Raw genomic sequence first — 19927 nt, forward strand, 5'->3', positions numbered from 1 at the left:
GTCAAAGAAACAGTAAACAAACTCAAGCCCTTCCATGTTGAAACACACAGGATATATGGAGCACCAAAAATTCACAAACAAGGTACACCCTTACACCCTATTGTAGATAGTATAAATAGTTCCACATACAAACTGGCTAGACATTTAGCCAAGCTACTGGCCACTCTCACAAACAATTCTCCCTCCTTTGTCAAATATTCTGCTCACCTAAAAAAAGTATTTTAGAACACAATACCTTAAAAAGCTCAGACTTAATGATGAGCTTTAATATCACCTCACTATTCACAAATGTACCACTATTTGAAACCCTTTATCTGCTAAGGTCACACTTTGCACCTGATATATTTGAACTATTTAAATTCACAATATATGCAGCATATTTCACATGGAAATGGAAAATATACAAACAATTAAATGGAATAGCTATGGGTTCTTCCCTCTTAGCCAACTTCTACATAGAACACCTGGAAAAACTAGCTATCAATACAGCCACTCTCAAACCAACACTTTGGCTATGCTATGTTGATGATGTGCTTGCTATTTGACATGGCCCAGGCACATTGGATACATTCTTAGAGCATTTAAACAGCCAAAATAAAAAAAAAAAAAATCCACTTTACAATCTAAGTGGAGCTAATAACTGTCTGCCCTTCCTGGATACACTAATCACAGGTCTTCCAGATGGTTCCTTATCATTCTCAGTTTTTAGAAAACCCACACATACAGGGAGATATTTATGCAAACAATCACACCATCACTCTTCTCAATAGTATGGTATCTTAAAAATGCTAACACACAGATCAAGAACAATCTGTTCCAATGACAATGCTCTTGCTGCTGAACTGGCTCACTTATGCCACACCTTCTTGGCCAATGGCTATAATCTCCATAAGATAGACAAAATACTAACTGCTCCTAACCCCCCCCCCACTATCCACCATGGAGAACTACAACAAAACAGTCACCATCCCATATGTTAAAGGCACATCGGAAAAGATATCTAGAATACTCAATAAACATCAACTACACACTGTATTCAGACCGTGTGTCAAATTAGCAAATCTCATCCGTTCACCCAACACAGCAGCCCTCCTTTATCACATCCAGGAGTTTACAAGATACCCTGCTCGTGTGATCAAGCCTACTACGGTCAAACAGGAAGAACTGTGGACATCCACATCAGTGAACATAAAAGATACTTCTGGCACTATCGCTATGGCAAGTCGGTTGTAGCAGACCATGCTTTGGATACCCCTGCACACAGGATCAACTGGAAGAAAACAAAAGTACTGCACAGAAGCTTTCACAAGTCAGAAAGATTGTTCTTAGAAGCCCTGAAACATACTCCGAATCTCAACAAATATGGCTGTATAAATTTGCCTATGATTTGGCAGATAATCATCTTAAGACATAACCAGTATCTGCTTTCTCTCTCGTTTTTTTTTAGGACTTTAGTCTTTGTGTTATTGGTACTATATATATATATATATATTTTAAATAGAGGGCACCTAATTAGGACTTTAGTCTTTGTGTTGTTGCTACAATTTTGTTAAACTAGTCCCTCTGTTACACCATGTTGTTGTTGTTGTTGTGGTGGTCTCGCATACTGTGACAAATGTGTTTTTGTGCTCAGAAGATGCTGGTTATAACACCAGTGAAATATCAGCAATAAGTCAATAAATAATTATTTACTTATAATTCTGTGTTCTGATATATACCATCAAAATTAAACAACAAGCATGTAGCTGACAACAAAATTGAGAGAGTGAGGGAGAGCAAAAATGTGACGTAAGATTTGATAGTTTAGTTAAGATGAGGCAAGAGATAAATGGATGTGGAATGAAGTTAAGAGAATTTGAGATATGTATAGAAGAGTGAAAATGATGAAAACGAATAATATTGATATAGAAAAAGGTAACGAAAGACCCGTGAGTGGTGTTGTATGGTGATTCAATTATTAGAGATGTGCTGGACAAGAGGATGCAAAAGGTTTGTTTTCCTAGAGGTAGAATGAGTAGAGTGATTGAGGCATTGGATATGAGAAGTAAGCAAGCAAAAGAGTTGGTAATTGTAATAGAGACAAATGACTTGAGTGGGAACAAATAACACGTCAGATTGGATATCAGGAGGTTGTTGAGATGGATAAAAGATTCAGAACTGGATTGACAACAATAGTATTATCTTTGAGGACAGCATGGATTTGCTAAAGGGAGGTCATGTTTTAGTAATCTACTTACTTATTACAATAAGGTGACAGCTTAATTGGACAGAGGGGAGGGATACACAGTAAGGCTTTTGATAGATTACCGCATGATAAGTTGATAGTCAAACTAGAGTGGATGGGATTGGATGTTAGATGAGTGCACTAATCTAACATCCAATCCCATCCACTCTAGTTTGACTATCAACTTATCATGAGGTAATCTATCAAAATCCTTACTGTGTATTCCTCTCCTCTGTCCAATTAAGCTGTCACCTTATTGCAATAAGTAAGTAGAGCAATATCCAGGAAGGGAAAGTCACTAGTCGTGTGCCTCAGGGGTCTGTTTTAAGGCCATTGTTGTTTAACCTGTATGTTAATGATATTCGCGAAGATTTGGAAGGGGATATTCAGTTGTTTGCAGATAATGCCAAGTTGGGATGAACTGTGAAGAGTAGAGAAGCTGTTGTGGCCTTACAAGAAGACTTGAACAAATTGAGTGAATGGGCACGAGAATGTGGATACCAGTTCAATATTGCAAAATAAGATTTTAAAATTTGAGAAACAAAGATGGGATATATTTTTGGAGGTGGAGGAAATAAGAGATCTTGGGGTGATAGTGGATAAGAATCTGAAATTTAGGGGACACAGTGCCAAAATTGTGAAGACAACACAAAGACATCTGGGAATGATGCAGAGGACACTAACTTGTAGAAGTAGCAAGATTCTTGTTTTGTTGTATAAGGCTTTGATTAGGCCACACGGACTACTGTACCCAGATTTGGTCGCCTGTTTTTCAAAAAGACAAAGTGATGTTGGAGGAGAGGCCAGAGGCAATTGACTAAAATAGTTTCTGATCTCTGGAATGTTGAATATAAGAAAGGTTGAGATGATGCAATTTATAGTCTAGTGGATAGGAAGAAGAGGGGTGATATGATAGAGATGTTCAAGTTGGTAAGAGGTTGTTATAGGATTAACGTTGAAGAGGTTTTTCATAAAAAGGAAATTGGGAGAGAAAAAGAGGGGTGTGAGAAGCAGGTTTTTTGCATGCAGTTGTGAATGATTGGAATGCCTTGCCTGAGAGAGTGGTGTCGGCAGAGAATTTGAGTGTGTTTAAGGTGCGGTATGATGAGCTGTGTCTTTGACAAAAGGACGCCCTAGATGAGTTTTTGACACCATGGATCTTAGGGTAATAATAATAATATATGTATACACATATCAAGAAATTGTTGATTATGAACAGAAATGTTGTCCAACTGGCTCCTGCCAACCACTGATATAAGTATACAAAACAAAGCACGCAGGTAACTTATGTCTTTACACAAATGACAGGAGTATCAGGAACAAAGAGGCAGAGTATGTTGCCTTGGTAAATGCACTGTGGCCCTAAAATCTCACCAATGCCTAAGATTAAGCATTACTGAGACCTGGCTTTCAGAGGCAGATATACTAACTGGTGTTGATTATAAAGAAAGTCAGTCAAGATAGGGAAGGAATGGGTGTGATGCTAATGATATCAGATGATTTTTCAGTCCTGTTAGGGTAGAAAACTACAATCACAATATTAGTAACAATTTTCCATGTTACAGTGAGTCTGAAGCTGTCTGATATGAGGTGGAGTCTCATAAGATCAAATGTATGGTAGGGTGTATTTATAGACCTAGTGGATCAGTTGCAGTGACAATGAAATGCCTCGGCAATTCAACTTGATGGTAATAAAAAGCCAAAGTGACTAAGCTGTTACAAGATAACCTCCTTAAGCAACATGGGAATCCAGAAGGAATTCAAGGTCAAAGAGTGTTAGATAGGATTATAGTGTTGGTGGTGAGGGGGGGTCAGTAAAAGATGCGATGTCAGATGGTGACAATGATCATGCTGTATTGACCTGGGAAGTAGCCAAGTATATAGATGTTTCATTCAGAAAAAGTTGTACACCATTCAGCATGTACAACCTTTCATTCAGAAAATGTGTACATGTCGAAATACAAAGCAAGAACTTATAAACACTGAGGAGTATGCTAGGTTTGGTCACAAGGTATTAGTTGCAAGATGGGAAGGATATTGAGAATACATCATCATCAAATTCCTGACATGTACCCTCAATGGGTGTACCAGATATTATGATAGTACTACATGAAGAACTTACATCATTCCTAACTTCCTATCAACAATTTTCTCAAAATCAATCCGTTTAACTGTCAAGACTCTAACGTTATCAGATCTTATATTTATGTCTTCTAAGGCACTTTTTACTGTATCAATCCACCTATATCTTGGTCTTCTTCTGGGTCTTTTTCCTGCCAACCTGGCAGAGAACACTTGCTTTGGTAATCTTTCCTCTCCTGTTCTGTTTAAATAACCACATCACCTGAGATTAGCTCTGCTAACACATTCTAGATGCTAGCAATGTTAAGTCCTTTCCTAATATGCTCATTTTTAATATGACATTGCCATTGATGCCATCTGTTCATGCCCCTAATCTGTCTCAGGACTCCCACATCTGTGGTCTCTAGTCTTGGGTCAAGAGTTTTATTTCTAACCCAGCTCTCAGACCCATAACATGACAGAATTGAGAGTACATGAAAAGTATAAAAATAAAATAAAAAAATCAATTCTGCAATATTGGTTATGTCCCTAAAATTTGAAGAATGAATAAGGTAAGAGTGAAATGGATGTGCAATCTTGTGAAACAAAAGATTCTTAAGAAAAGAATTATATGGAAGGCATACCCTCTGCATAAGGTAAGAGGTGTAGATCAATTACTCTTAAGACATGTGATGTGTGTGGAATGAACTACCAGCATCATTTGTTGTGAGAGTGAAATTCCAGTGATTTTTTTTTTAAAGAAAGATACAACAGATATTTGAGCAGTGTATGACTTTAAAGAGGCCCTCCCCTTTAAGATCCTCCCACAAAGCAGTGTATGACTTTAAAGAAGCCCTCCCACAACTCAAGTCAGGAATTCCTTGGCACCCTGGGAGGAATTCATATAATAATAATAAAAAAAATTTAAAAAAAAAAAAAGATAACTACTTATGAACAATTTAATAATGCAAAAAACAATCAACCAAAGTGACCTCTTCTAAACTGAATATACCACCCCAAATATGGGAACACTATTATAAAGTAGAGCAGTTCAATGTAAGTAAAGTAACTTTACTTTACTTACATTGAAGAGTTTTGAAGAAATTCAAGTTCTTAAAAGCAGGTACTGCAACATACGGCCTGCAAGCTACATGAGGCACTTGAGTATTTTTGGGTGGCCCAAGAATCATTTTGACTATGCATAGTTTAATTGTCTGCCAGCCAAGAATACTGATACTTAATAAATAACAAACAAGTGAGTAACATAACGGAATTCATTTTTTAATAGTTAAACAAAGGCTACAGAAGAAACTATTGTGACTGTTAGGAACTGATAATATGCATTGAGTTCTTCTATAAAACTGCTTTGAAGTGCAACTTCTGCAGCTATATGGTGAAAACATATTTTGACTTGCTAGTATTATTGTCACTCGACTACGTTTCTAGCCAGCAACACTATTGCAACCAAAACATTTTGTGTCAGCAGACCTGTTTTTGTGTTTCTGTTATTTTATTAACATAAAATTGCTAAAAAAACATTTACTATAAGGGCAATGTCAAGTAAAAAAAAAAAATTATGGAAGAATAAAGGAAAGCCAGACAAAAAAAAAAGTAGGTTAATATTATTATTATTCGTGACACCTCCAAGGAGTCTGAAGACTCATCGCGGAGGATACCTATTGTGCAACTCACCGTCTCCACCACCACACTGATCCTCTACTACCAATCACCAACATCAGCACCATCTACTGCCTATCTCCACCACAGCTAGTATTTTTTGTCTGTAAATTGCGTGTATTCTGAAGGACCGATTTGTTTGTATGCGGGATGAAAAACCCGAGTTTCCAGGAGAAAAAACCCTGCTACCTCCGTATGAGATTGGCTAACTCGCCTTAGATTGAAAAAGTCCATATAAAAATTCCTCCCATCATGACGAGAATCGAACTTAGGCCTTTTCCAATCGAATGGCGCAATGTACTGTCGTTCTTCCAATTGCACTACGGAGGAGCTTATGTTGTTAAGATTTTCATTAATTTACTTGAATTTTAAAATTTCATTTTCATTTAAATTTAAAAGCATTTTTTTCCCCAAAAAATGTTAGTAAATTAATCTTACTATTTTTTTTTTAAATGGTTGCTATATTTTGTATATTTTGCACAATTTGGTTTTAAATAGACAATTTAAAAAGCCAAGTTATTCTTCTTTCCAATAATGATTCCTTAAATCTGCCCAATGCTTATATTGGGATCCTTGGGTAATCACATCATCATCAAATTCCTGCCATGTACCCTCAAGGGGTGTACAGGATATGACAGTACTACATGAAAAAATTACATCATTACTAACTTCCTATCTACAATTTTCCTCCAAATCAGTCTGTTACTTGTCAAGACTCCAACATTATCAGATCTTATATTTCTATTGTCTAAGGCACTTTGAACCGTATCAATCCACCTATATCTTGGTCTTCCTCTGCGTCGTTTTCCTGCCAACCTGGCAGAGAACACTTGTTTTGCTAATCTTTCCTCTCCCATTCTATTTAAGTGACCATACCATCTGAGATTAGCTCTGCTAACGCATTCCTGGATGCTGACAATGTCAAGTTCTTTCCTAATATCCTCATTTTTAATATGATATTGCCATTGATGCCATCTGTTCACGCCTCTAATCTTTCTCAGGACTCTCATATCTGCGGTCTCTAGTCTTTGGTCAAGTGTTTTACTTCTGACCCAGCTCTCAGATCCATAAGTTAAAATTGGTTTGAACACAGTCTTGTATACAGCTAATTTAGTGTTCCGACTAATTTCTTTCTTATTCCATATGAATTTATTCAATTGACTTCCCACGATACCAGCTTTGCTGATTCTGTTGTCTATTTCTATATTTAGTTTACCATCTTCAGTAAAAATTGTGCCTAAGTAGCTGAAATGTTTTACTTGTTCCACAGGTTCTCCATTCACAACACAGTTGACATTTTCAATGATTCTGCCTATTTTCATTGTCTTTGTCTTTTTATTGTTGACCTTCATACCATATCTATTACAACAGCTATTCAATTTAGTCAGAGAATCTTGCAGACTTGTAGCGGATTTATTTAGAAGTATAACATCATCCGCATAAAGCAAAGAGCTGACATTAATATCTCCAATTTTGATATCAGGTTTAATAGCACATTCCTTCATAATGTGATCCATATAGATAATGAATAACAGAGGGGATAATGTACATCCTTGTCTCACACCAGATTTAACATTAAACCATCTTCCTGTACTTCCTTCAATTCTAACTGCTGACTCACAACTCAAATAAAGACTAAGTATTGCTTGATATAATGCCCCATTGACACCATATAACTGCAGCGTATTGAATAGCTTCTCTCTTGGCACCTTGTCATATGCCTTTTCAAAATCGACAAAACTTAAATACAGATCTTTGTTATATTCCCATGCTTTCTCGACTATTTGTCGTAAAGTGAAGATCTGATCCTGACAGCCTCTATTTGGCCTGAATCCCGCTTGTTCTTCACCAAGCTTTTCTTCCACAATTCTTCTCAACCGTTTCTCAAGTATACTTGCATAGATCTTGCCAGGAACACTCAGTAGGGAAATACCTCTGTAATTCTCACATTCAGTTTTATTTCCCTTTTTATATATGGGTACTATGAGAGCTCTACTCCAATCATCGGGAATTCGTCCCTCTGTCCAGGCTTTCTGAACTATGCAGTGCAGCCACTGTAAGACCCTTATACCACCATACTTTAGCATTTCTGGTCGAATATCATCTACTCCTGCTGCCTTTCCACATTTCAAGCCTTTGATGGCTTTTTCTACTTCAAGTATGGATATGTATTCCTGACTGCATGCCTGGTCAGTGTTTTTTATCACTGTGCTGTCATCACTGCTTGTTTCATTTAGCAGTTTTTTAAAGTAATTACTCCATACTTCAAGGATATCTTTTTCTCCTGTTTTTATTTCACCTTTATCATCTCTAATTCCTTTTACAGCACTCTTTTTCCTCCATTCCTAAGCTTCTTCAACAACCTCCAGAATATTTTGCCACCTTCTTGATATTTATTTTCTATATTCTTGCCAAAGTCCTCCCATGACTTTTGTTTAGCTAGTTTTACACACTGTTTAGCTTTCTTACATTTGTCTCTGTATTCTGTAAGAGTAAAAGCTGACTTATTTGCCAGGAACTTTTGATATGCTTTCTTCTTTTCCTTCACTGCCTCTTTAACTTCCTGTGTCCACCAGGGAGTTCTGATTTTTTTATCTTTGCACACAACCTCACCACTCTCTGGCAGAATCAATCAATGTTTCCTTCAGAGTTTGCCACTGAATCTCCAAGGTTTGATTCCTGTTCTCAAACTCTTTCATTTTCTTTTCAATAATATTTCTGTATTTTAGTCTACAGTTCACATCTGAGAGCTGCTCAACTTTTATTCGCTTTAAAACTTTCTTACATGTTATTCTTTCAATATGAAATTCAATTTTATCCTGCTCAAGACTAAATAGTGATCACTTCCAATTTCAAATCCTCTGTACACTCTGGTGTCCTGCACCAGGGAGAAAACATCACTATCAACAATAACATAGTCAATGAGACTTTTCTTATTCCTAGCCTCTTCTCTCCATGTGAATTTGTGCACATTTTTATGTTGGAACATGGTGTTAGTAATAACCAGTCCATGTCCTGAGCAGAAATCCAACAGATATTTGCCATTATTATTAGCTTTGCTCTTTTCTCCAAATTTTCCCAAAATATTTTTGTATGTCTCACAATCATTTCCTACTCTACTATTTAGATCCCCAACAAGGACCAACTTTTCCTTTTTCATTGTGTCAGTTGCTTTTTCTAAAGCCTCAAAAAATTCCTCCACTTCTACCTTAGTAGAACCTTCTGTGGGACCATAGGCACAAATAAGTCTCATTGTCCAGTTCCCCATTCTCATATTTGCCCACATTACTCTACTTGAGACTGACTGCCATTCAAGAAGATTAGCCTCGTATTTTGTGTTGAATACTATGGCTACTCCTTCTTTTCCTTGATTGTTATTGCCTGAATATAACATTTTGTATTTATTGCTCAGAAAGATCTCACCAGTTTTGGTCTTTTTTGTTTCAGTCACCCCTATTATGTCGATCTGGTACTTATCTAATTCCTCAGCTAGCTCCATTTCTTTGCCATTCAGGCTTCTTACGTTGATAGTACCGATCTTTAACTGTGGTGATGTTGAGTTGGGGTTTATTTTCAGATTTGTTCCAGTAGCTGACTTTTCGCTGTTCGCCCTGGTTCCCTGGCGAAAACAACGGGGGCCTTGTTTAACCGGGTGACGCCCCAGCCGGCATGAAATTTTGTCATGTTGTACCATCATTTTTTATTTTGGTTTAACCAATAAGAATACAATTTGGTCGGCTAAATCCCAAATTGCCAGCCCATCCTCGTTCGTTCAGTATCAAAGTAGATACCCAACAGGGTGCACCACGAGAAGGTGAGGATTGGACATTAGGTCAGAAGCCCTGGTCGGTTCTCCGCATTCCTTTAAAGGCTATGTGGAGGTCTCCTCTCAGTTATACAGCTTTGACCCTTAAGCACCCCTGGTAATCTAGCATGATCTGCTTACAAAGTCCAATCTTTGAATGCGATTCACATCAATTAAAATATGCCAATCTCCGAGGATGAGGTAACAACACAGATGTAACACCTTTATGTCAGTAAACATGGGAATAAATATTTATCCAAAAAGAAATATCTGATCTTGTCTAATGATCTAAGAATCATAACAGAAAAGAGCTTTTTAATGAAAAACAGAGATCACAGATGGGAAAGGGTTGGGAGATAGTCAATTACAGTGCAACCAGGATGCTTTCTTGCACTGGATAATGGTGTGGGTGACCAACATTACATTTAAAGCAACAACTGTAGGTGTTCTTCAAGAACTGATGTTTATAACTGCAGAGTTTGTCAAAAGAAAAGAAAGTGAAGTATATACTCTGAGAAAAATTATCGATATTTGCAGTCAGTGATGGTAAAGATAGATACGAGACCAGAGCCCTAGAGTACTCTTGTAATTGAAGAGAGAAAGCCATCTATGAGAGCAGGAAAAGAAACTAGGAAAAAGATATTTGAAAAAAGAGCATAGAATGGAAAGAGTGTTAAGGCTTCTTTACAAGGTTTTTGAACATACCTTTTACCAAGTTGAATATTACTTCAAGATGTGTTAACCAGTTGTATTGCCCAACTATTTACCGCCCCCCCCCACTAGTGGCAGCTTGTACATAAGCACTGTGACACTGCAGCACCCCCCAAGGAAAAAAACGAAAAAATAAAATTCTTTGTGTTTATAAATAATAATGATGCTTACAACATTATATAAATGCAATACAACATGTTAAAGATTACAGCTTATGTTTAGACATTGAATAATTAATAACTGGAATTGTTCGATTAACGCTTTAGATTACAAAGCAAATGCACTGCAATCTAATACAGAGTCGGAATTATCACATTCGATCAGTTTCAGCTAGACTCGCTGATATTTGTTTCTGCACGCAACAAGTCAATTTGACACTGATATTTGAGCAGTGTCACTAAAGATAGTTTTATGCTTGTATGTGTTACTTCTGTGAGATATGAAACTTTTATTATTGGTGTGTGTTCATGGCAAGGGTGAAATAGTTTTAGTTATTCTGTTAAAATAACAGAATAACCATATAACTATTTATTTATTATAGATACAAGGCTGAATTATGACGAGTGTCACTGTTGAAAATACGAAAAAATTATATTTTCTCAATTATCGTTACACGAAACAAATGCATTGCGATCTAACGCAGTGTCAGAATGTCAAAACCAATCTGTAGTGTCGCTACAGATATATTGTATGCTTGCACTCGTTATTTCTGTGTACGAGACTTTTATTATCGGTGTGTGTTCATAGCGAGGATGAAATATTTTTAATAAAGATTTTTTGTAATATGTAAATTTATTTATTAATAAATTAGTTACTGATTAGGAAAATAATTATTTTTTCTCATTTTGTATATGCAGCACCTCTCACTTAAAATTTTCACCGTCCCCCTCCCCCACACACACTAACCCCATACACGAAAAGCTATATAACCTATAGCAATCAGCACTGTGTGGGAGCGACAGGTTAAGAGGAAAACAGAAATCTGCCATGGCTGCATCCCAGATGTACTGAATATAAAACATATTTCAAAAATGGCTCTAAGAAAGAATTCAGAGAGAAAAAGATCTCATTACAAATTACATACAGTTATGAATTTTACACTGCCATCATATTCTTCCAAACAAACTCACTGTGCAGATCAGTGCTGTAATTTTCTAGGCAATTTAAGGTACAAGTGGATATTATTTTATTAAAGAAAGAACTCATATGAATTATTCATATAGTTTTCAAAATATTTATATTGTAACATACTGCAGAAGTATATGTTTGCTGTTAACATGATTCTAAAATATTGCAATTTTATTTCAAAAAAGAAAAATTCAAGAATTCAGTCACATCTCTTAAATTTATGTAAAATTTTTACATGTAAAAATTCATACATACTTCAGCACTATCTGATACTGTCTTCTTTTTCTTCTTTTTTTTCCCTTTTTTCCGCTCACCATCACCTTTGGTTTTCCGTTTTTTTCCTTTATCCTTCTTGGGCTTGGGTGGCGTTTCAGGTGGTTCAATTTCTTCCTCTTCCTCCTCTTCATCTGCATCATCATCAACAGATGGCAAATCAAGACCTGGAGGCTCTAAAATCTGTTCTTCTTTCTCTGCTTCTTGCTCCACTTCTGGTTCATCTTCAACTTCAGGCTCATCACCTGGTTCATCAAGAAGAGTATTTTCATCATCCTCTCCATCTTCATCGCCATCATCATCACCATCACCATCACCTTCTTCTGTTCCTAAAACATTATAACAAAACCCATTTTTATTTAGTAATGAAGTACAACAGAATATTTAATGAATAAAAAATATTGATGTGAATTTTTTAAGCTGCAAATTAGCAAATATCTAGTTACCAATAATAGTAGGATCAGAAACTATTTTACCACTTTAATTAATTCAACTGAAAATCCATTCACTGAAATACTAGCATATAAATACTAAAATCATCTATATCACAATCCAGATCAACAATAATACTCATGTTTGACGCTGTTAATATACTTCAGCTGTGATGTATTCCTCTGAAGTAACTGTAATCTATTTTTATGACCTTTTTAATGATGAAGATAAATGTTCTATAATGATCACCATCTTATAATTGTATTTTTATGTAATATTTATATAAAAATACAATTATATTTATTTAAAAGCCACAGCATGTGAAATTAGTAAACTGAAATAAATAAAAATGAATGTTTTTCTTTAGATATACCATGTAATCTATAATAAACTTTCTTCTAAACATTTGCCAGATATCTTATTCTGTATTTTTAATTAAAGAAATGAATTTTAAAAAATGCTAATTCAAAATATAAATTGGAATCAAGGCACATGAAAGAGAATGAAACAAAGATTCAAAGTAATTCTGAACTTCATGAATAGCAGAAATGTGTCCCACCATGCTTTTTTTTTTTTTTTTAATATCATCCTACATATAAAAGATAAAAAATTATTAAAATTAAAATTAAAAATTGATATGAGACCTAACACCAGAGAGTCATGGAAACTGAATTCTGATGGGAGGAATCATGAGAATCTGTGTGTAAGAGCAACAATGTTAGGTAACTGTGTTAATGCTGGGAATAGTTATTATTATTAAAATGATCATGAAGAGAGAGAGAGAGGGAGAGAACGATTCTGTGTTCGTCTGATTCGGACCTATCAGGCATGTGTAAAGATGTCTGCAGTATGGAACTAGATAAGAACAGAGATCTGTAAGTTGTGGAATGGTGTCATGCAGACCACAGACAAGAGTATATAAAAGAGCATGCAGGTAACTTATTATGTCTGTACACAAATGCTAGGAGTATCAGAAACAGAGGAGGAGAGCTTGTTGCCTTGGTTAATATATTGACCTCATATTGTAGGCATTAGTGAGACCAGACCATCAAAAGCAGACATACTAACTAGTATCAAGTGCAAAGGGTATAGTATTTTTAGAAAGGATAGGAGAGGAGGAGTGTGCTGCTAATGATATCTGATGACTTGAATCCAGTCAGAGTTGAGACCTCTGGCTGTAAAACTAGTAACCATTTTTCATGTGGCAGTGAGTTTGAAGCCATCTGGAGTGAAGAGGAGTCTAACCAAATCTGATACATAGTGGGGTGTTGTTACAAAACTGGTGGATCGGTTGCTAGTGATGAAGAAAAGCATCACCAAATATAGACGATGGGCGAGAAAAGAGTAATCATAACGGGGGAAAAGAATAATCTGAACACTGAATGGGTAGCTGTGAAATAATGAGAATAATGGAAATTAATCTATTGAGCTGTTGCAAGCAGCATGTGACAGAAAGAACTCATGGTCAAAGAATGTTAGATCTGATTATAGTGTTAGAGGGAGTTTCAGGTGACAGTGATCATGCATACTCACTTGGGAAGTGCCTAAGTTTTTGAATGTTCCATTCAGAAAAGGTTACATGCTGAACTACAAGGTAGGAATTTATGACCACCTGAGGAGTATGTTAGGTTCTGCACCATGGTATCAGTTGTTGGATGAGAAGGATATCAAGTGTGTGTGAGAAGTGTTTAAAAAATACTTTGAAGATGTGATATCAGAATGTGTCCCTATAGTTTGAGGAATAAATAAAGTAGAAGTGAAATGGATGTGTAATCTAACTAAACAAGAGATTTGTAAGAAAAAGATGATATGGAAGGAACACCGTGTACATAAGGATGGAGTCAGTTATGATAATCATAAGCACCAGGCCAGAAGACTCACAAGTGTTGTATGGAAAGCTGAGTATGAAAAGAAACTGGTTTTGCAAGTTTAAGACAACCCAGAAGAATTCTACCATTATGCTGCAAGTAAAAGAAAGAATGAATTTAAAAGAATAATTCTATTGAATGCAGATGATATGCGAGTCACTAATGCAGAAGTGATTGTTCAACTAATGAGTAGCCATTTCTTTTAGGCTTGCACGGTGATCCGAATGCATTTTTGAAAATTATGGAGACAACTACCGTGTTTGAATAAAAACTTTAGTTTAATATAACTGAAATCTACAATTCGACGTTTCGACCTTTATGTCAAGGTCATCTTCTGGAGCGTACAAATATACACAAGAAACAAGCTATGCTACAATCAAACTGGTTCGTTAAAGACACTGACCAACCGCTACCACAATTGTTGGCCTGACCTCTGGTGGGAAAAAAAAAATACAAATTAAAATTTAAAAAAATTATACATCAACGCTAGAGTCCTATTATTTGTGTTGTCTACTATATACATATATTAACATTATTCCAGCCACTTGGAGTGGAATGGTTTCTAATACTAGCGGATTGGCTAGAGTCCTGACTTATGTTGAATCTTTCATATTAGGTTGGCTGAATGTGTGCCATCCAGATCCTTGGAATTTTCATACCATCTTTGTTATTGATATTTGGGTGGTTTATCAGGATTTCGCAGGATTCCTTAAATTTTCTTTCGTACTAGGTTTTTGTGCGGTGTAAGGAGCAGGTGCTTTTCCGGTTGATTTGGTGTAAGGTGTTAAGTGCGTGGTCTGAGAGGCCTGCTTCACCATAATGGTTATGTTTAATGTGTCTAATGTGTTCTTTCTTGCGTATAGGGATTGTCCGTCCTGTTTCACCAATGTACGGTAAGTTACAGGTGCAGCGGATGCAATAGACTCCAGGATGTGCTAATGGGAGGAGAGGATCCTTAGAGGAGCTGAATATGGTTTTAAGTTTAGTGGGTGGTTTAAAGGTGGCATTGAGGTTATAATGTTGTAGGATTCTGTTGATTTTTTTCTGATAACCCTTTAATGTATGGGATGGCTATGGTTTTACTGTAATCTAGATTCGTTTTTGTTGTAGTTTTATAGAGTATTTTATTGACAGTAATTTTGTTATAGCCATTATTTATGAATGTGTCACTAATGATTTTTAGTTCTTGTTTCAGGGCTTGCTGGTTAGAGCAAATAGTTGTGGCTCTGTTTTTAAGGGTGTTAATGACTCCATATTTTTGTGCTGGGTGGTGGTATGAATTCGCATGTATGTATGTATGTATTGGCCCGTGTGTGTCGGTTTTCGGCAGACCGTGAAGGATAGACTGCCTGAAGAAAGACGTGTAACTAGTGTGTCTAGGAACGGAAGCGAATTTTGGTTTTCAATTTCAATGGTAAATTGTATGCGTTCGTGTTGTTTGTTTAGGTGGCTGAGGAATGTGTTTAGCGTTTGTCGCCCATGCGGCCAGATCGCGAACACGTCGTCGACGTATCTGAGCCAGACTGTCGGTCGTAGCGTGGCGGAATCAAGAGCCCTTTTCTCAAAGGTTTCCATGTAGAAGTTAGCGATTTGGGGGGAGGGGGGATAATGGTGAGCCCATAGCTGTACCTTCCTTTTGTAGGTAGAATTTGTTTTGCCACACGAAGTAACCGGACTTTAGTACGTGGGCAAAGAGGGCCGTAATGTCGGGTGGAAATTTGTTCTGTAGTAGGAGAATTATGTCATTGATGGGGACATTAGTGAAAAGGGCGGGAACGTCAAAACTGACTAATAAGTCTTTGTCGAGTGTTATGTTTTTGATTTTGTTTATGAAGTGGAGTCATTAAAATTTGAAGTCATTAAAAACAGAGCCACAACTATTTGCTCTAACCAGCAAGCCCTGAAACGAGAACTAAAAATCATTAGTGACACATTCATAAATAATGGCTATAACAAAATTACTGTCAATAAAATACTCTATAAAACCACAACAAAAACGAACCTAGATTACAGTAAAACCATAGCCATCCCATACATTAAAGGGTTATCAGAAAAAATCAACAGAATCCTACAACATTATAACCTCAATGCCACCTTTAAACCACCCACTAAACTTAAAACCATATTCAGCTCCTCTAAGGATCCTCTCCTCCCATTAGCACATCCTGGAGTCTATTGCATCTGCTGCACCTGTAACTTACCGTACATTGGTGAAACAGGACGGACAATCCCTATATGCAAGAAAGAACACATTAGACACATTAAACATAACCATTATGGTGAAGCAGGCCTCTCAGACCACGCACTTAACACCTTACACCAAATCAACTGGAAAAGCACCTGCTCCTTACACCGCACAAAAACCTGGTACGAAAGAAAATTTAAGAAATCCTGCGAAATCCTGATAAACCACCCAAATATCAATAACAAAGATGGTATGAAAATTCCAAGGATCTGGATGGTACACATTCAGCCAACCTAATATGAAAGATTCAACATAAGTCAGGACTCTAGCCAATCCACTAGTATTAGAAACCATTCCACTCCAAGTGGCTGGAATAATGTTAATATATGTATATAGTAGACAACACAAATAATAGGAATCTAGCGTTGATGTATAATTTTTTTTATTTTTAATTTGTATTTTTTTTTTCCCACCAGAGGTCAGGCCAACAATTGTGGTAGCGGTTGGTCAGTGTCTTTAACGAACCAGTTTGATTGTAGTATAGCTTGTTTCTTGTGTATATTTGTACGCTCCAGAAGATGACCTTGACATAAAGGTCGAAACGTCGAATTGTAGATTTTAGTTATATTAAACTAAAGTTTTTATTCAAACATGGTAGTTGTACCCATAATTTTCAAAAATGCATAATGAGTAGCCATTTTGCTAAAAGCTATCAACCTAATATATGCAACATGAAACTCACTGCTACCTCTTCATTGGATGAGGAAACTTGTGTGTATGAGGAGGAAGTAGTAGAGCTGGTGTACAAACTGAAAGAATTCTGCAATAGGAAGTAATGGGATATCAGCACAGATGCTAAAGGAGTGTGCAGCTGAACTAGCTAATCCTTTGACCAAGCTATATGATTTAGTCTCAAAACAGGGAAGATTCCACAGGAGCGGAAAGAATGTATGGTAATCCCATTGCACAAGGGTAGTGCAAAGACCAGTGTATCCAACTATCAACCAATCAGTATCTCAGAAGTTGTGGTAAAGATTTTGGAAAAGTTGGTGAGGGGCTTCCATTCAGAAATGGGTTGACAGAGAATCTCTACTATGTAACAAACAGCATGGGTTTACTGAGAATGTCATGTTTTAGGAACTTGCTCACATTCTATAATAATGTTATCACAGTGGCGTAGCTAGAGCTGTTTCCGCCCGGGGCGGTCTCAGAGTTTTCCACCCCTCTTTATACACACCAAAAATACTATAAAAAGTCAACAACGTATAGGGAAATAAATTAACATACTATGTTTATTTTTGAAGTAAAACTTTAATTTCAACATTCTAAAATGTTATTTTTCTTGCTTTTCTGTTAGCAAAAACATCGATGACATTGGCAAAGTCTATTTCATAGTAATGCAGGTAATTCTTAATCAAATTTTATTTAGAAAAACTCCTCTCACAACTAGCAACACTTACAGCAATTGTGAGGAAAATTCGCAGTAGTATTACAATATTTGTAAATGAGTTCTCGAAACTGTATTTTAGAATTAACTGCAAAAGTTCAAAAAGGTTCAAAGTGCAGCCCAGGCGGACCGCCCCCTCTGCAACCCCCCCCCAGCTATACCACTGTGTTATCACTGAGTTAGACAAGGGGAATGGATACACACCATGATACTCATGGATTCTGCTAAGACTTTTGAAAGTGTATACAACATCAAAGACTGTTCCATAAATTGGAGAATATGGGACTGGATTATGAACTATTGGCATGGAAAAGAGGATGGCTGACTGACATATATCAAAAAGTCGTATATGGAGGGGGGGGGGGTGTAATCTGCAAGATTCAAGATGACCAATGGTGTGTTTCAAGAATCAGTCCTTGATCCATTGTTATTCGATCTGTACATTAATGACATTGGGAAGGATTTGACATGTGGCATACAGATATTTGCTGATGATGCAAAGATAGGTAGGATAATTAGGAGTGTTGTTGATATACAATACTTGCAAAATGATTTGAATAGGCTGGAATTGTGAAAATGGCTGTCCGTTCAATGTTAATAAATGTAAGGTCATGCACTTTACTATGATTAGATATCCAATGTCATATTATAATGGTGGGATTATATTTAAAGAAACTGATGAGGCCAGGGATCTTGGAGTTTTAGTAGACAGGAAGTTGAAGTTCAAGGGTCATATAGCAAAAATTGTAAATACAACTCAAAGAATAATGGCAATGCTGAAATGAACACTGATGTGTAAAGATAAGGAAGTCATTTTGCCTCTTTACAAGGCCTCACTTGGACTATTACATGCAGGTCTGATCTCCTGGTTTCCGTGGCAATTCTGATATACAGTGGAGAGAGAGAGATTGCAAAGGAGTGTCATAAATGATATCAGGATTGTGGAATACAGATTGAGAATTTGTAAGCTGCACACACTAGCAAACAGGAAAAAGAGGGACGACATAACTGAGAGTTACACCCTTCTGAGAGGGGTATACAGAATTTCAGTATATGGAATTTTTTATTTTATGGAGGAGTGAGGAAAGGATGTGAGGATATCCTTGGAAGTTAAGAAGAATGAATACTTTCAAGAAGCAGATGAGAACTAGATTTTTTTCCATAGAGTGGTGCATGACTGGAATGGATTGCTGTTGGATATTGTATGTGCAAGTAGCATCAATGATTTCAAGCATGAGAGCTGGTGCAAATAGCATGTCCTCTCTTGATGAGTTCTTGACTCCCTGGAGGGCTCTCTTACTACTACTAATAATAATGTATCCATGCCAGCTATAACAGGGATCAAGCAAGGAGCTTATTCTTTTCTTTTTTTTATCATTATTATTTTGAAAGTTGAAAACTGTAGTCCTTCAGGAAACATTTCATGAGAAACTCGGGTCCAGAGAATAGAAGTGGGTAGAATTAAGGAGCAGGATGAGAAGTGGATTAGTATGTTTGCAGCTGGGAATGTGAATGAACAGTGGAATGCCAGTGCTTATGTTATTACATGCTTAGTGAAAAGAGGAAGTATGGTGAAGGCCAGCTAAGTGGAATAGTGCCTAAAAGAATACTTATGACTCACCAGTCAGTGAAAGAGGGATCATCAAATGACCAAATTACTCTTCTTTGAATAGCATCAACAAAAATGTGTATAATCCAAAGATAAAAACAGTATTTTAGTGGTGGGTAGATGGGATTTGTACAACATTAGTAGCTGGACATGTAAAAAGTAACATCTGAAATGGAAACAAGCACCAATCATAAGAAAGTTATGGATGTCATGTGTTTGTGACAGGAAAAGTTAGAGGAAATGCTAGCCAAAGCACCAATTCGATATTGAGTGACAATTTGGGTATTATCAAAAGGTAAGGGGGGTATGTGAACCACAATTTTTTTTATGGGAAAGTACATAGGACTATGTTTGGGTGTCATCAAATGTGACTAGGCTGTTCTCATCCCACTGAGAAATCTACACATTTACACATGTAATCACAAGTTTTTAACAGTACTTGTGACAGTAACATTATTAGGCACATATTCACAAAGATAAAGAACAATAACTTTTTATTATTGCAAA

General features: G+C 36.5%; 1 protein-coding gene across 4 annotated transcripts in view; it reads right to left on the reverse strand.

Annotated features, from left to right (window-relative positions):
* The window catches only part of Mi-2 (chromodomain-helicase-DNA-binding protein Mi-2 homolog), a 692327-nt gene that overhangs the window by 612792 nt on the left and 59608 nt on the right, over positions 1-19927 (reverse strand). For all 4 annotated transcript variants that reach the window (XM_090390662.1, XM_090390660.1, XM_090390659.1 and 1 more), the window contains exon 2: positions 11862-12208. In XM_090390662.1, coding sequence (XP_090246788.1) covers positions 11862-12208 — 347 coding nt within the window. The remainder of the gene's footprint in view (positions 1-11861; positions 12209-19927) is intronic.

This window comes from Typopeltis vanoorti, chromosome 3 (assembly GCF_054136105.1).
Source record: "Typopeltis vanoorti isolate ZY-2024b chromosome 3, IOZ_Tvanoo_1.0, whole genome shotgun sequence".
Classification (NCBI taxonomy): Eukaryota; Metazoa; Arthropoda; class Arachnida; order Uropygi; family Thelyphonidae; genus Typopeltis; species Typopeltis vanoorti.